Source organism: Phacochoerus africanus, chromosome 15 (assembly GCF_016906955.1).
Source record: "Phacochoerus africanus isolate WHEZ1 chromosome 15, ROS_Pafr_v1, whole genome shotgun sequence".
Lineage (NCBI taxonomy): Eukaryota > Metazoa > Chordata > Mammalia > Artiodactyla > Suidae > Phacochoerus > Phacochoerus africanus.
The window spans coordinates 74,602,604-74,617,917 of NC_062558.1; the positions used below are offsets into that span (position 1 = coordinate 74,602,604).

General features: G+C 41.9%; 1 protein-coding gene across 4 annotated transcripts in view; it reads left to right on the top strand.

Annotated features, from left to right (window-relative positions):
• SGPL1 (sphingosine-1-phosphate lyase 1) overlaps positions 1-15,314 on the top strand; it is a 59,405-nt gene that overhangs the window by 16,340 nt on the left and 27,751 nt on the right. For all 4 annotated transcript variants that reach the window (XM_047762547.1, XM_047762548.1, XM_047762546.1 and 1 more), the window contains exons 3-5: positions 4,793-4,958; positions 11,072-11,139; positions 14,765-14,912. In XM_047762547.1, the coding sequence (XP_047618503.1) occupies positions 4,793-4,958; positions 11,072-11,139; positions 14,765-14,912 (382 nt within the window). The remainder of the gene's footprint in view (positions 1-4,792; positions 4,959-11,071; positions 11,140-14,764; positions 14,913-15,314) is intronic.

Sequence of the window (15,314 nt, forward strand, 5' to 3'; positions counted from 1 at the left end):
CTTCATCCAGAAGTTTATCTTTTAAAATTAGACTTTTAAAAGATTTAAGGTATTTTCTGCTATCATTTTATATACATTCATTGAGCATGGTATTTTGCTTTTTCCTCTAGAGAAATACATTTCCAGTTTTATAACAAGGTGCGAAGGAAAGAATGCTTTACTTGTGGAAGTTTTACCAAAACTTCTGTCAGGCAAGGGTTGGGGATGAACATCCATATATACTGATACACATGTCCACAGACACTGTTTATTTTGTGACTATCCTGTGTCACTTCTAGATAAAGAAACGGGGGCACAGATGGGTGAAGTAATTTGCCTGGAGTTGCATCATAAGCCAGTGGCCTTCATAGATGACCGTTCATAGTTCTTATAGTTCCAGAGACACAAGGTGTAGATTCAGTTGAAATAAACAGAAGCCCAGATACTGTAATTATAAATATATTTGTAGTGTATATAGACAAAAATGTATTTCTGTAAGCAGAAAAGATGTGGCAGGCAATGGTAATTATGATAAGTTCTTGTGCCATCTCTATCTAGATGTTCATCTGTAGTCAGGACCTAGCTATGCAATTTTAGTTTGTTTGTTGGATGTTACCATATATCCAGGGTGTATTCTGCCAGGAACCTAAGTTGTGAAGAGAAAACTCTTGGGATGGCGCAGGATTGCAGTGTGTGTAGTGATCATCTGTCCGTGAACTGAGAATGAATCGAAAGAGTGCTGAATACTGCCAGGAGGCTCAGGTTCCCAGTGTCCAATCTGAGGCAAGCCCGTCTGCCTGCATGCACTTAGGCATGCCGTTCCGTCCTGCTTCCGGGCCTCTATAAATATCAAACGTGGGCTTGATTTCTAAAGTTCTCTTCAGCACTTAGATGGTAAGCTTCCCCAGGGCTGGACTATTGCATCAGAACCCAGACTGGGGTTGGCACTGTTTACAAGGCCCCAAGGCACTGCCGCACCCTCTTTTCCAAGGAAGAGCGTGCATTACCCCCCAGGGCCCTACTAATAACCTGCACTGCGGGTGTTGTGCGGTGCTTCCTCATTGGAGACAGCCTAGATGGTCTGTGGTAACCTAGGAGGACCTGGGAGTGAGGCCAGGAGATGTAGTTTCTGTGACCAACTGGTTTCCTACTCAGAAAGCTTGCTAGGACCCATCCAAATACAGTAGCATCCTGTAAGAGAGTACAAAATATATCTCCCTGGAGTTTCCTTGTGGCCTTGCAGGATAAAGGTCTGGTGTTGTCGCTGCTGTGGTGTGGGTTCAATCCCTGGCCTGGGAACTTCTGCATGCCTCGGGCATGGCAAAAAAGAAAAAGAAATATATCTCCAAAAGAGGTGTTTCTGTTTATCTTCTCTTAAGGAGATACGTGTGTGTGTGTGTGTGTGTGTGTGTGTGTATTTGAATTCAAGATTCTCGTTATTTTCTTGTACTAATTACAAAGAAAATTTACTTTGCAGAATATAATTATACACATGTTAGCAAGGAATGCTTTCATATTTTAATAGACTTTTTTAAAAATGGGAGTAGTTTACATTTGCTCATTCTTTGCTCTTTCCCTCATACCAGTTAACATTTTTGTTCAGTCAGTGCTGCGGCAAAGAGGTGATAATATCTACAGTCATCTTTTGACATTGGTAACTTCTGTTTTCTTAGTGAATTAGGAACTGGAATTACCAGGGGAAAAGCTGATCTAAATGATGATGTTCTTCCATCATCCCATTCATATACGCTCTTTAACCATTTGGTTTGATGACAGCTTTTAACACTAGAAGATCCTTTATAATGATGGAAGTTATGACACACCTTTGACGATGGTAGACTCCTTTGGTCTTTCCTAGGTTTTGACCAGCACGACCACTGCTGTGCAGCTTTGAGGTTGTTGATAGCAACAGTGGGCTCTAGGGAATGGCCTCCAGGAACTGTGAAGGGATTGCAGGCAGGCTGTGTTTCCATGGATAGCCCTCTGGGAACACGGTACTTGCTTAATGCTAATTACCTTATGTTGCAGCCTAGTTGCTAAGGTTATAAATGTTTTCAACAAACATTAGGTAAGCACCTGTCCTCCTCCTAAGCTTTCATGCTCCTGTTAGAATCTTGCATCCAACGGGAACATAATGCAAACCAGTATCATTATCTTTTTCTCAAAATCTCCTCTACCATCTTCCGCTTCCCTTCTCCTCGTAGTCTACTATGGTTAATGCTGTCACCACTTTCCCAGTCTCTCAAACCTGAACTTGAAAATTTGTTCTGTGTTCTCCCCACTCCATGCTTTCTATCTCTCATAAGTTATCAAAACCCTCTTTGCCGCCTCCAAAAATGTTTTTCAAATCCATACTACTTTTTGGCCCCTGATACCATACTGCTTAAGGTTAAATCCAGTTTATTTCTCCCCTGGATTATTTCAACAGTCCTTAAAGTTTTTGTCTCTAATCTTTGTCCTCTTTCTTTTCCTCTCCTATGAGTTATCTTTAACAAAAAATTACTCTTGATTAATAAACCATGTCTTTTTTTATTGTCATTCTGCAATTTGCTTTTTTTTTTTTAACTTTGTGTTCTGGAAATTTTTCTATATAATTCATTAAATCTGTCTTGTTTTTAATGTTGCATAGTATGGGTACATAAAATATGTATATTATTGTTTGTTAACCATTCCTTTATGAGTGGACATTTACATTTTTTATATTTTCTTTTGCTGTTACAAAGAATTACTGAAGTGAATATCCTTGAACATGTCTTTTTATACGTAAGTGCAACCAAAAAATGGAATTTCTGGGTCAAAATGAAGATACACTTAAAAAGTTATGACATAGGGGAGTTCACATCGTGGCTCAGTGGTTAATGAACCCAACAAGCATCCACGAGGACGTGGGTTCAATCCCTGGCCTTGCTCAATGGGTTAAGGATCCCATAGTGCCATGAGTTGTGGTGTAGGTCACAGATGCAACTTGGATCTGGTGTTGCTTTGGCTGTGGTGTAGGCTGGCAGCTATAGCTCTGATTGGACCCCTAGCCTGGGAATCTCAATATGCCATGGGCATGGCCCTAAAAGACCAAAAAAGACAAGAAAAAAAAAAGTTGAGATAGAAATAAATCACTTTACAAAAAGTGCCTATCAATTTATGCTTCCATCTCCATGTTTTTTTTTCCCCCAGACCATTTAAAATCTAGACTTAGTGTACTTCTCCCAGCCTCAGCACTCTTGTAAGTTTATCTGTTCATCATTTACTTTATCACTGTCAGCCTTTTGTTCAGTACAGATTGTTTGCCAGGCACTCTGTATATGCTGAGGATTTAGCTTTGGATGAGATAGATACGGTATCTGCCCTCATCTAGCCTGTGCTCTTACTACACAGAACGTTTTGCTGTTCCGACTCTTTTTATGCGTTTGCAGCTACTAGTCTCTCTTCCTGGTGTGACTTCGTTTTTCTGTTGACTTTTCTGCCCAGAGAATTTTTTTTGATCATCCTTTTACCCTTTCAACCAGCTTCAATTTTTATCGTCTGTCATAATTTCCCCACCTCCCCTCAGGCTGAGTTAGATAGGCCTTCCTTAGTGGTCTCTCTTAGCACTTCACTTCCATCCTTTTATGGTGTTTGTCCTGACGAGTTCTAATTACTCATTTATATACATGTGTGTCCCTCTGTGTCTGCAAGGGTGTGTGCAGACCCCTCCCACTGGATTGTAAGCTCAGTAAGGGCAAGAACTTAAGATATTGACGTTAATGCTCCTCCAGCTCAATGCCTTAAATGCTGGAGATGCTTCATAAATGTTGCGTAAGTGACTGCATGGCAAACCAAAGACGACCTTATTTTGTACAGGCCACTCTGGGGGCTTGTGAGTAGGACTGGGATCTGGTCAGTCTTTGGGCATCTAACCATGTTGTCAGGGAGATGAGGAGCAAGTGAGTAGACTGCAGAGCACATTGTGACAAGCTCTGGACAGAGGCACACATGGATACTTAGAAGGATGATGGAGGTGGTTAATTCTCATGAGTCGGGTATTCTGGTAATTTTCAGACAAGAGGATTTTTTCTTCTTTGCTCCAGGTGTTGTGAGGGATGCACATAATAATAAGATACGGTTCCCGGCTTTAAGAGTTCTTAAGTCAAATAGGACCTCAGAGCAGGCTGTGGACTAAATCTGGCCTGCTGCCTGTTTTTGTATAGACCATGACCTAAGAATGCTATTTTAATTTTGAAGTGTGATTATAAGAAGAAGATGTTGTGATATATGAAATTACGTGATTCAAATTTTTAGCATCTCTAATTAAATATTACTCCTTTTATTTGTTTACCCACTGTTTTATGACCGCGTTTGTGCTACAACAGCAGAGTTGAGTCACTGTGACAGAGACTGGCTTCCAACACTAAAATATTTACTCTTTGGCCTCTTACAGAAACAGCCTGTTGACTTTTGGGTTAGAGGATGAGAAAGATTCAAATAAAGTGGAGAACGACATTTATACTGAGAGGATTACTTTTGAGTTGAGAGAGTGGGACAGTGAATACTGCAGCCATATAGAAGCTTCAGAGCTGAAATGATGGTCTGGCTTAACCTTTAATTTTACAGATAGAAGATCACAAACTTTGTCAGAGTCCACATGATTGGTAAGGGACAATGTACACTGGAGTTCCCAGAGCAGAAGCTTTGCAGACTTCAGAGGATGATAAGATTATTGCTGGAGTAGGGCCAGATCATGAATAGCCTTGCCCTTGAAAAATAAAAGCTGAAGAACAAACTAAGAATAGATTTCCTTTCTCTTTCTGACTATTTCTTTTTCCTTTTGTATTTCTAGAAGGCCTTTGAGCCCTACTTCGAGATTTTGGAGGTGTATTCCACAAAGGCCAAGAATTATGTAAATGGGCATTGCACCAAGTATGAGCCCTGGCAGCTCATTGCATGGAGTGTCGCGTGGACCCTGCTGATAGTCTGGGTGTATAAGTTTGTCTTCCAGCCAGAGAGTAAGTATATGGTCCCCTCTATAAAGGCATAGTGGTTATTGTTAGCTTTGGAACATTCATGATTGGACTGATTTCCTGGTCGGTTGGTTGGGTTTTTTTTTTTTGGCTGCGCCTGTGGCACGTGTAAGTTCCCAGGCCAGAGACGAGCTGAATTTTTAACTGGCTGCACCACATGGGAAGTTCCAGGTTGGTTTGGTTTGGATTTTTAAAATTTGTCTTGATGGAAAGCAGGACACTTGTGTAATTAACTGTTTATGTTGATTTTTCTGGATTTGCAGTTTACATAAAAATCCCTAAAAAATTAGTCATTTAAGGATCCACAGATGTGTCAGGCTGTGGCTTAAACCTTCTTCACTTTCAGTTTCTTGCCTAGAACATAATTGTGTCACCTGTAGATCCCTAAGCACGAATTTCTTGCTTCTATTTTAGGCCATCCTTTCAATAAAGATTCTGAGCAATTAGAACAGCACTCAATGTAGTGACCATTGGCATATCTGCTGTGTGCTAGGGATGTCCACACAGTAACACAGAGTCCCTGTCCTCTTGGAATTGAACCTGTGCTGTCAGGGGAGCATGCACTTTGAACCCCCTGGGTAGTGACTAGGGGAGCCAGATTGACATGGAAAGAGGAGGCCATGTCTCAGGGAGTGTGTAAGATGAGAAGTCTATTAGCGATCAGTTCATAAATCATCCCTAACACCCTTCCCACACCCTCTGCAAACACCACTGTATAATTAAATCACTGTGCTCTGCACCAGAAACTAACACAACGTTATATGTCAACTATTCTTCTTTTTTTTCTTTTTTTTTTGGTCTTTTTGTCTTTTGAGGGCTGCGCCTATGGCATATGGAGGTTCCCAGGCTAGGAGTCTAATCGGAGCTACAGCTGCTGGCCACAGCCACAGCCACAGCCACGCCAGATCCGAGCTGTGTCTGTGACCTACACCACAGCTTACGGCAACGCCGGATCCTTAACCCACTGAGCGAGGCCAGGGATCAAACCCACAACCTCATGGTTCCTAGTCGGATTCGTTTCTGCTGCGCCATGGTGGGAACTCCTACTTCAGTTTTTTAAAAAGTGTTTTCAAAGTAATAAATGAAAATTTCTCATGGTTATAAATAATAAATAAAATTAATAAAATTTCCATAACCATTTGTTTCCCTGATAACACCTGTTTAAAGGGGCTCCATTTTTGTTTTTGCTTTTTGCTTTTTATTGCTGCACCCTCAGCATATGGAAGTTCCTAGGCTAGGGGTTAGTCGGAGCTGTGGCTGCTGGCCTACGCCACAGCCACAGCAATGCCGATCCGTAACCCACTGAGCGAGGCCAGGGATCAAACCTGTGTCCTCGTGTGGGTTCATTACCGCTGGGCCACAACAGAAACTCCTGAAGGGGCTCTTTAATTTTTTTTTTCTGTTTTCTTCCTCTTCCCCCAGGAAAGTCAACTTAGAGGCCAGATTCTGTTTACTCTATTTACATGCAGACAGCTATCCAGCTGTTCTAGTAACATTGCCAAGTTATGGTGGAGTAAACGTTGCTCTTAATTAAAGTGGAAATGAGACATGACTGCCCTGTCTGAATTTTAGTTCATTTCAGCTTAAAAAAAAAAAGAAAAAACCACCCCTGTCCTCAGTTTCTGCTTCCAGTCATTGCAAGATTTTTTTCATAAACTCTTGACAAATTAGACAGACTAACCTGCTTCTTTGTTCCATGGTTTGGAAATGGACACAACCCTTATCCTTCTGCTGGGGAGCATTTGATTCAGTGCTTCCCACCATTCTGTCCTATTCCAGGGGCCTCTAAAGAGTAGCAATAAATGTACTTTTCTTTCTTTTTTTTTATTGTGATAAAAGTTTGCCAGTTTTCCCATTTTTAAATGGACAGTTTGGTGACATTAAGTACATTCACATTGTGTAACCATCACTACCATCCATCTCTACAACTTTCTCCTTATTGTGAACTTTGTACCCGCTGAACACTAACCCTCATTTCTCTGTCTCCCCAGCTCCTGACAGCCACCATTCTATATAATTTTCCTTTTTTTTTTTTTGTCTGTTCTAGGGCCACACCTGCGGCATATGGAGGTTCCCAGGCTAGGGGTCTAATTGGAGCTGTAGCCGCCAGCCTATACCTCAGACACAGCAACGCCCAATCTGAGCTGCGTCTTCAACCTGTACCACAGCTCACAGCAACGCTGGATCCTTAACCCACTGAGCGAGGCCAGGGATCAAACCTGCGTCCTCATGGATGCCAATCAGATTCATTTCCACTGAGCCACGACAGAAACTCATGGCTAGTATTAGCTTTTGGGATCTACTTCACCTTTCAGTTGGGCAACCCATGGTGCCTGTGTGCATTATATCTGACTGGTAGTAGTAGAAGCACAGCTGTCTTAGGTCTTGGCACTTACCTACCTGCCTTTAGTGTTCAAAAAAGAATGTACTGGCCTCTGAGCATTGCATGAAAGAATTAATAGTAGCAGTGTGAGTGGTATGTACCATTGAAATCTTTGTGCGCTGAACTCCTAGCTATTGGGAATGTTATGAATAACATTTTTTCTTATAAAAGCAGTTCATGTTCATTGTATAAAGTTTGGCAGTATAGATAAGCTATTAGAACAAAATTAAAATCTTGTTACCTAGAGGTAACCACTGTTTATATATATAAATCTCTTTCTCAATCAGATTCATGTTGAACCGTATAAAATGTAGTTTGTTCATAGGTCAAAGATTGTTCAATATTGGCAATTTCATATAACTTAATACATTTACATACCCAGCCCACTTTTTGTTTTGTAACTTCCAACTTATTTTATTTATTTATTTTTGTCTTTTTAGGGCTGCACCCACAGCATATGGAGGTTCCTAGGCTAGGGGTCTAATCGGAGCTACAGCTGCCGGCCTCTACCACAGCCACAGCCACGCCAGATCCGAGCCATGTCTGCGACCTACACCACAGCTCACAGCAATGCCAGATCCTTAATTCACTGAGCGAGGCCAGGGATCGAACCCGAAACCTCATGGTTCCTAGTCAGACTCATTTTTGCTGTGCCACGACGAGAACTCCCCAACTTGAATTTTAGACACAGAGAGAAATGTCTTCTCTTCAGAGATTAGAGATAATTTTGATGGGTTTTTCAGTCCCTTGCGCACATAGACATACTCTGTGTATTGCTGAAAGAACATTGAGTTACTTTGAGTGGAGTGCCCTAGGGTCTAAAGTCTGGACTAGTGATAATTTTGCTGATCTTCAAACTCTGGATACCCTTCCGAGGGGGATGGACACAGGTAGATAAGACCTGGAAGGGTAGATAAGACCTGGACCTGGCAGGGGGTGGGGATGGGAGTGGGCAGGGTTAGCAGCCCTCTAAGGTATTATCTTTTCCTTAATTCTGCTCTGTGATTATCAGCTCTCATCCTGTCCTTACGAACCAATGTTGATGCTGTCTGTGGGATTGTCCATAGGTCATCAACAGAAATCAGAGTTCTGTGGTAAGGAGCTTTCTAGCCATGGCACCTCGGGCGACACCTTTAAGCCTCTTAGCCTGTTTCCTCACTGTAAAATGGATGTAATAATACCTGCCTTACTTAGTCACAGGCTGATGGGAAGGAAGATCCAGTGGCTCCATTGGTGTGAAAGGAATTTGCAAACTGCAAAAAGCTGTGCATTGTTATTCTTACCTGGCATTTCCTACTTGATTATTGTAAAACATTCTAGGTACTTTTTCTGTACCTCTGAGGACTTTTACTTGTGAGATATTCTTTTTAGGACATGAGCACATTATTTTTTTAGTTTCTCCATCTCTAATCCTGTATTCTCTGCTTTTTTCTTTACCCTACACCATTTTATCTCACATCTTTCACAAAATTAGTGTATTCTTTTCTCTTCCACAAATGTACTTTTGGACACCTGACTGAGCTTCCTGATTTCTAGACCTCTTTTAATTAGACCTTTAATTAATTACTTCAGCTATTAATAAGGAAGTGGTTCTGAATCATTACAGCTTTAACATTGTTAGAAATAATCAAATAACAGGCAGTTAAAATAGCCAACCCTAAGTTATACTCATTTGGACTGTTAAAGTAAAATCTAAAAATACATTTCGGAAGTTTTCACTGTTGTGCAGTGGGTTAAGGATCCAGTGTTGCTGCGGTTGTGGCATAGGTGACAGCTGTGTCTTAGATTCAATCCCTGGCCTGGGAACTTCCATATGCAGTGTGTGTGGCAAAAAAAAAAAACAAAAACACATTTAGGAAGATTTTCCCCCCTTTTTAATGGCGTGTGGCAGCACCGAATCTCATTAACCCACTGAGCAAGACCAGGGATCGAACCCACATCCTAAGACAATGTTGGGTCCTTAACCCACTGAGCCACAATGGGAACTCCAGCAGTCAGAGTCTTAACCCGCTATGCTGCAGCAGGAACTCCAGAAAGAATTTTTTAATAATGTAAAAAATACCATAAGTGAAAAGATATAATATTGTACATATGATAAGATCTCAGGTATGTATTACAATGTGTACAACATAGAACCAAAAAGAAATACTCCAAATTCAAACAAAAAAGTAACTACCAGCAGTGGTTTCAATCCCTTTGTCGTTATTGTCTTTTTTGTTGTTGTTGTTCTTAGTTTTATTGGGGGTATAGTTGATTTACAGTGTAATCCCTTTGTCTTCTCAGTCAGTCTGTGTCTTAGTTACCTGGTTTTGTCCCAGACCTGTATAGAGTGTTGACCTCAGTGCTAGGCACTTGGGGTACATACAGCCTAAGCACAAACAACTAGTAGACATGCAAGGCATCATGTAGTAAATACTTGAAAAAGGTGGAGACACATTCTGTGGTTGTTGAACGCTCCTCCTGGCAAGGGAAATTGGAATACTCGGGTCTCCTAGGAAAGCAGTGAAGTTCATTCAGTTTATGCCTTGGTATCCCTGCATCAGCCCTCGGTCTAGATTTCTTAGGATTTAGGCTGAGAATTCCTGTTCTGCATTTGAAGCAGTGCAGAGTCTTAGGAGTCTAGGACTAGAACAACAAAGCCTTCAGTGAAGTCCTTGCCCCAGTACTGATCCGAGCAGGTTATTAATGCTTTTGGATAGTAGATAGAACCTTCTGCTGCCAACCTCACCATCTTGTCAGGGTCAGGTGAGATATGTTAAATATGAATTTGTTGAAAGGTGTAACCATCTGTGTAGATGCCATGTATCTGTAATTATGGTAATTGACAGGATCAGAATTCCATATTCTATGTACTGCCCAAAAGAATGGAATCTGACTGGTGTCCATGAAGTTGAAAGCCTTTTTAGGTCCAGAAAATGTTGCTGGGATATGGGTTGAATGAGAGACTGGAGCATAGATCCTGAAAAACAACACACAGGTTGGTCATTTGTGTTGAGGGAAGGAAAAGAAATGTTAGGTGCCTGGAAACCTTGGGCAGGTTAGGAGCTCTGCATTATATTTGACCCAGCAGTTCTGTTTCTGGGAATTTATCCTGTAGGTATACTCTCATGTATGCAGTATGGTATATGTTATAAGGCTGCTTATTTCTGCATGATATGTAATAGCAAACATTAGAAACAACCTAAGCTTCCAGCAGGAAGGGGCAGGTTCAGTAAATTAGGGTATACCTCTCTAATGGAATACTCTACAGCTATAAAAATGAGTGAGGAAGAACTGATGTTTAAACAAAGAATATGCCTAAGTATAGAAACAAGGTCTAGTACCGTGTCAGAGTGTGCTGCCCTTTGTGTAAAAGAGACCGGTAAGAATATATCTTTATTCTTGCTTATATGTGTATGAAGAACTTCGAGAAGGGTATCAGGAAACTAATAGTAGTGTTTACCTGGGGGTAGGATGAGGGTTTGGGGGACAGATGAGAATGTGTGTGTATGTGTGGTTATTTTTTTACTCTTGAACCATGTTTGAGCCATATTAACTTATTCAAAAATTAAAAGTTTTTTTCTTTTTTAGATTTTTTTTTAAAGGAAGGAAAGTACTTTTGCAATCTGAAGACAAGTGAGATTGTGGAGGACAGGTTGAAGAGTCCACACATTATGACTATCAGGTCATAGCCACAGAAATGTTTTTGGATAATAGAACCATTTGTTTCTTTCAGGTTTATGGTCGAGGTTTAAAAAGAGATGTGTTAAGCTCATCAGGAAGATGCCTATTATTGGTCGCAAGGTAAGTAGAGTCAGTGCAGACCTTTCTCCTCAGCTGTCCCCACCTCCGCCATCATCATACCTCTTTCTTTATATTTACCGAAATCTGGGATTTTCAAGGGGGATGGTGGTTTTTGTCACCCACCTCCAAGAAACATTTGACAACATTTAGAAACATTTTTGGACCTCACAGTTGGAGGTGGGTGCTAACCAGCATCTAGTGGACAGGGGCCAGGGATGCGCTAAGCATCCTCCAGTGCACAGGTCAGCCCCTACCGCGGAGAATTATTCCACTCAAAAGGTCAGAAGTGCCAAGAGTTGGAAGCCTGACCTCACCCTTTTGCCAGCACATTTGACCAAAGGAGAAAGGAGATGACTGTTAAGGAAGACTTTGAAAGGAGAAAACCGGATAGAAGTGACATGAAGCTTTGGAGCAATATTTGGCTGGGCTGGATTTGGACGCTCATCCAGGGCTGAGTGCTTACATGGTTTAGATCAGGGTTGGCAAACTTTTTCTGTGAAGGGCTAGATATGAACCATTTTAGGTGTTGCAGGCCATACCGTGTCTGTCACAACTCCTCACCTTTGCCCTTGTGGAGGGATGAGCCTGGCCGTGTTCCAGTGAAATGTTCTTTACAAAAACAGGCACAGGCCATGCTGATCCCAGCTTAGATAGCAGAGCCATTCTCTATCCATGTCAAAGAGCAAGTAGCCTAGTGTGTTCCCTTTGCTGGATCCTCTCTGCCCTCACCCACCTCTGTATTCTTCCCTTATCTTGGGTTCTTTATCACAGATGAAGGTAAACCGGGCAGGCCCCACTGCAGGCTCCATGCTTGATGGCTTCACCTTCTCTCATTTCCCGCCCTGCCCCTCAGCTTGTCTTCAAGCTTTCTTTCACTGCTGACATTCGGTTCCTTTTCCCATTTCCTGGCCAGTCCAGAAAAGGTGGGAATTATCTCTAGCCTTTGACTGAAATCCACTCAGACCACTGTGCTGACCCTCCCAGAACTTTGTGTTTTCAGGTTCATTTCCTGTGGGGAAGTGGAAGTAATAACTGGGGGTGGAGCAAGAGAATGAAGGAAATGAGGGTTTTTATTTGATCCCAAATCATATTAAGCTTTAACGTTAACTCTGCTTTAGTCCTAACAGAATAAAGGGCAGAGGAGAGGGAAGTTACAAAGGATGGACTGAGTCCAAAGGAGACGAGCTGTTCCCCTTATCATTCTCTGTGTTTTTTCTGCCCTTATTCATCATACTTTTCTCCTTCAGTTGCAGATTTTGAGATAAATCAGTGCTGGGGTTCCAGAACCCATTAAATTTATATAACAGACTTGGAAGGTGCTTAGAAATGGTATAATCACCTTTCAATTTATTTTTTATTTTTAATTTTTTTTATTTTTTATATTTTTTTAAATTTTTATTTATTTTTTTGCCTCCCGTGGCATATGGAGGTTCCCAGGCTAGGGGTCGAATTAGAGCTGTAGCCACCGGCCTACACCAGAGCCACAGCAACTTGGGATCCGAGCCGCGTCTGCAACCTACACTACAGCTCACGGCAACGCCGGATCGTTAACCCACTGAGCAAGGGCAGGGACCGAACCCGCAACCTCATGGTTCCTAGTCGGGTTTGTTAACCACTGCGCCACGACGGTAACTCCCACCTTTCAATTTCTTGAAGCAGATTTTGAGGCTCAGAGATGAAAGTTGTTTGTTCTGAGTGTGTGAGTGTGTGTCCCTCTCTCACTCAGGTTCACTTAACTCAGCACGTATTAGTGGGCACGGTGTCGGGTACCATTCTGGGTGCTGGAGATATAGTGGTGAACAAGACCAAGGCCCTCCTCTGTAGAATCCATATTTCAGGACTAAGAAAGCCAGAAGGTGAACAAATAAATGCCTAGGCATTTCACTTTGAAATTTAATGCTGTGAAGAAATTAAAATGTGAGGGAGGTTCTGAACTAAGAACTGGAGCAGGGGAGTACTTGCTGCGCTTTCTAACATACCTCTTATTGTTTTTGTCAGTTTTATCACAACAGCATTGTCTATGCATGGAAGCTCAGTTTTTATAGTTTGTTGCTGGTATGTTTATGCAGCATAATTCTTTTGTTTATAACTTTAAAAATACCTCCATGTCCATCACATGCCCTGGCATTGTGGACTCTGCTTCCTACCAGTACCTGGCTGTTAGACTGTTGTAGGTATGTTTGAAAGGAGTGTTTTTTTTTTTTTTTTCTGTGTCTCCTTGAGGACCACATCTAAGAAGATCCTCTTGGATTCTAACCTTCCATGATTAGAGATGAAAAAAAATCTAAATGTTTAGAATGATATCTTGGGCATCAAACTTTAACAAACATATTGCTGAAACCATATCACTGCAACACACACAAATCATAATATGTAGCCACTCTTCCTATATCTGCAACCCAAGAGCCTCTCATCACAAATAGCCCCCTGCCATATTCTGCCTCCTTACTCTGCTCTGACCCTACCCCCAACCCCAGCACTCTTTATCACCTGACTTTTATTTTCTGTCTGTGATGCTAAAAATAAGCTTCAAGACAACAGGAGTTTTTTTTTTTTCCTCTCTCTCTCTCTTTCATTGTGTATCCCTACCCAATAGTAGTTAAACAGATATTTATCCAGTAAATGAGTAAGTAAATGGATGAAAGAAAATGTCTGATGAGGACGGAAAAGAAGTAACCATAGTTGATAAATTATGTAGCAGAAGACCTTAACTCCTCCAGCATGGCATGGTTCACACTGTCAACTTGAGGAGCCTGGAGGCAGCCTCCTGGCTCTTCCCAGCATTCCTGGTGCTTGTGTGTGGGGGCTTGTCTAGGACCCCAGGTTCCCCGTGTGCTCTCTGAGCATCTGGTGAAGGAACTCATCATTTGACAAGCACCAGAATCCCTTTTTACTGCTGCTTGGCCTGTTTTCTGGCTACTGTTCATGGTTCTGCCTTGGTTTCTTTGGCGCACACACTGTAGCTGCTGCAGGATCAAGGTTCAAATATTGCCCTCAGAGAAGTGCTGACTTTAGCAAATGCAAACCAGGTAAAGCATTGGTGATGTCAGCGTGGCAAAGGACAGTCGTGGGGCAAAGAATTGAGTTTGTTTGTGACCTTCAGAGAGAAAGCTGACTTTTCAAACTTCTAAGAGACTATTGGCCAGGCCAGAAATTACCTGGCTTGTCAAAATGTCACCATATCTCTTTTAAGAACCTCCCCCTGCGCCCCCCCAAAAAAGGAGTACCTGTTGGAGTTCCTATTGTGGCTCAGCAGTAACAAACCCAGCTAGTATCCATGAGGATGTGGGTTCAATTCCTGGCCTTGTTCAGTGGGTTAAGGATCTGGCTTTGCTGTGAGCTGTGGTGTAGGTTGCAGACACGGCTCAGATCCTGAGTTGCTGTGGCTGTGGCGTAGGCCGGCAGCTGCAACTCTGATTCAGCCTCTAGCTGGGGAACTTCTATATGCTGCAGGTGTGGCCCTAAAAAGACAAAAAAAAAAAAAAAGAAAAATACCATCTTTGTTCTGTAGCACTTGTGCAGTGCCCAGCGTTGAGTGGTGGACTTGATGTTGTAACTGGTTCTTCTACTCTCTGGACTGTATTCTTCCATCTCCCTGTTAACTTTGTCTTCCTTACCTTTGGAGATCCAAGATAAGCTGAACAAGACCAAGGATGATATTAGCAAGAACATGTCATTCCTGAAAGTGGACAAAGAGTACGTCAAAGCCCTGCCCTCTCAAGGCCTGAGCCCGGCTGCAGTTCTGGAGAAGCTCAAGGAATACAGCTCTTTGGGTATGGTTCTTGGCAAATGCCTGCTCCCTATGTCCTTAAGGTGGCTCTTCACTTGGTCATCATTTGATGTTTGCAGAGTCTGAGAAGAGTTCATCCTGAAGCATCACTCTAGTGCTTCTACATTCAGGAGGGTCCCCTTCCTGTCTCAGAGGCTGAATTTCATATTTAAAAAATTACATTCTTTATCCATAAAGCAAACGAATCTCAGAGACAGGGGAACTTGGTTCCTTTTTCTTTTCTAAGCCGGAATAAAATAGATTTGGTTTTTGGAAGGAGAAAATATAATAAAACTGAAATACCGATTCGTTAGAGAAATTGTGGTATCTGTGTAGAGGCACAAGTGAAAATAAAATGTCAATATGATTTTATCTTCAAAATATAAACGCAGATAGTACATACCTA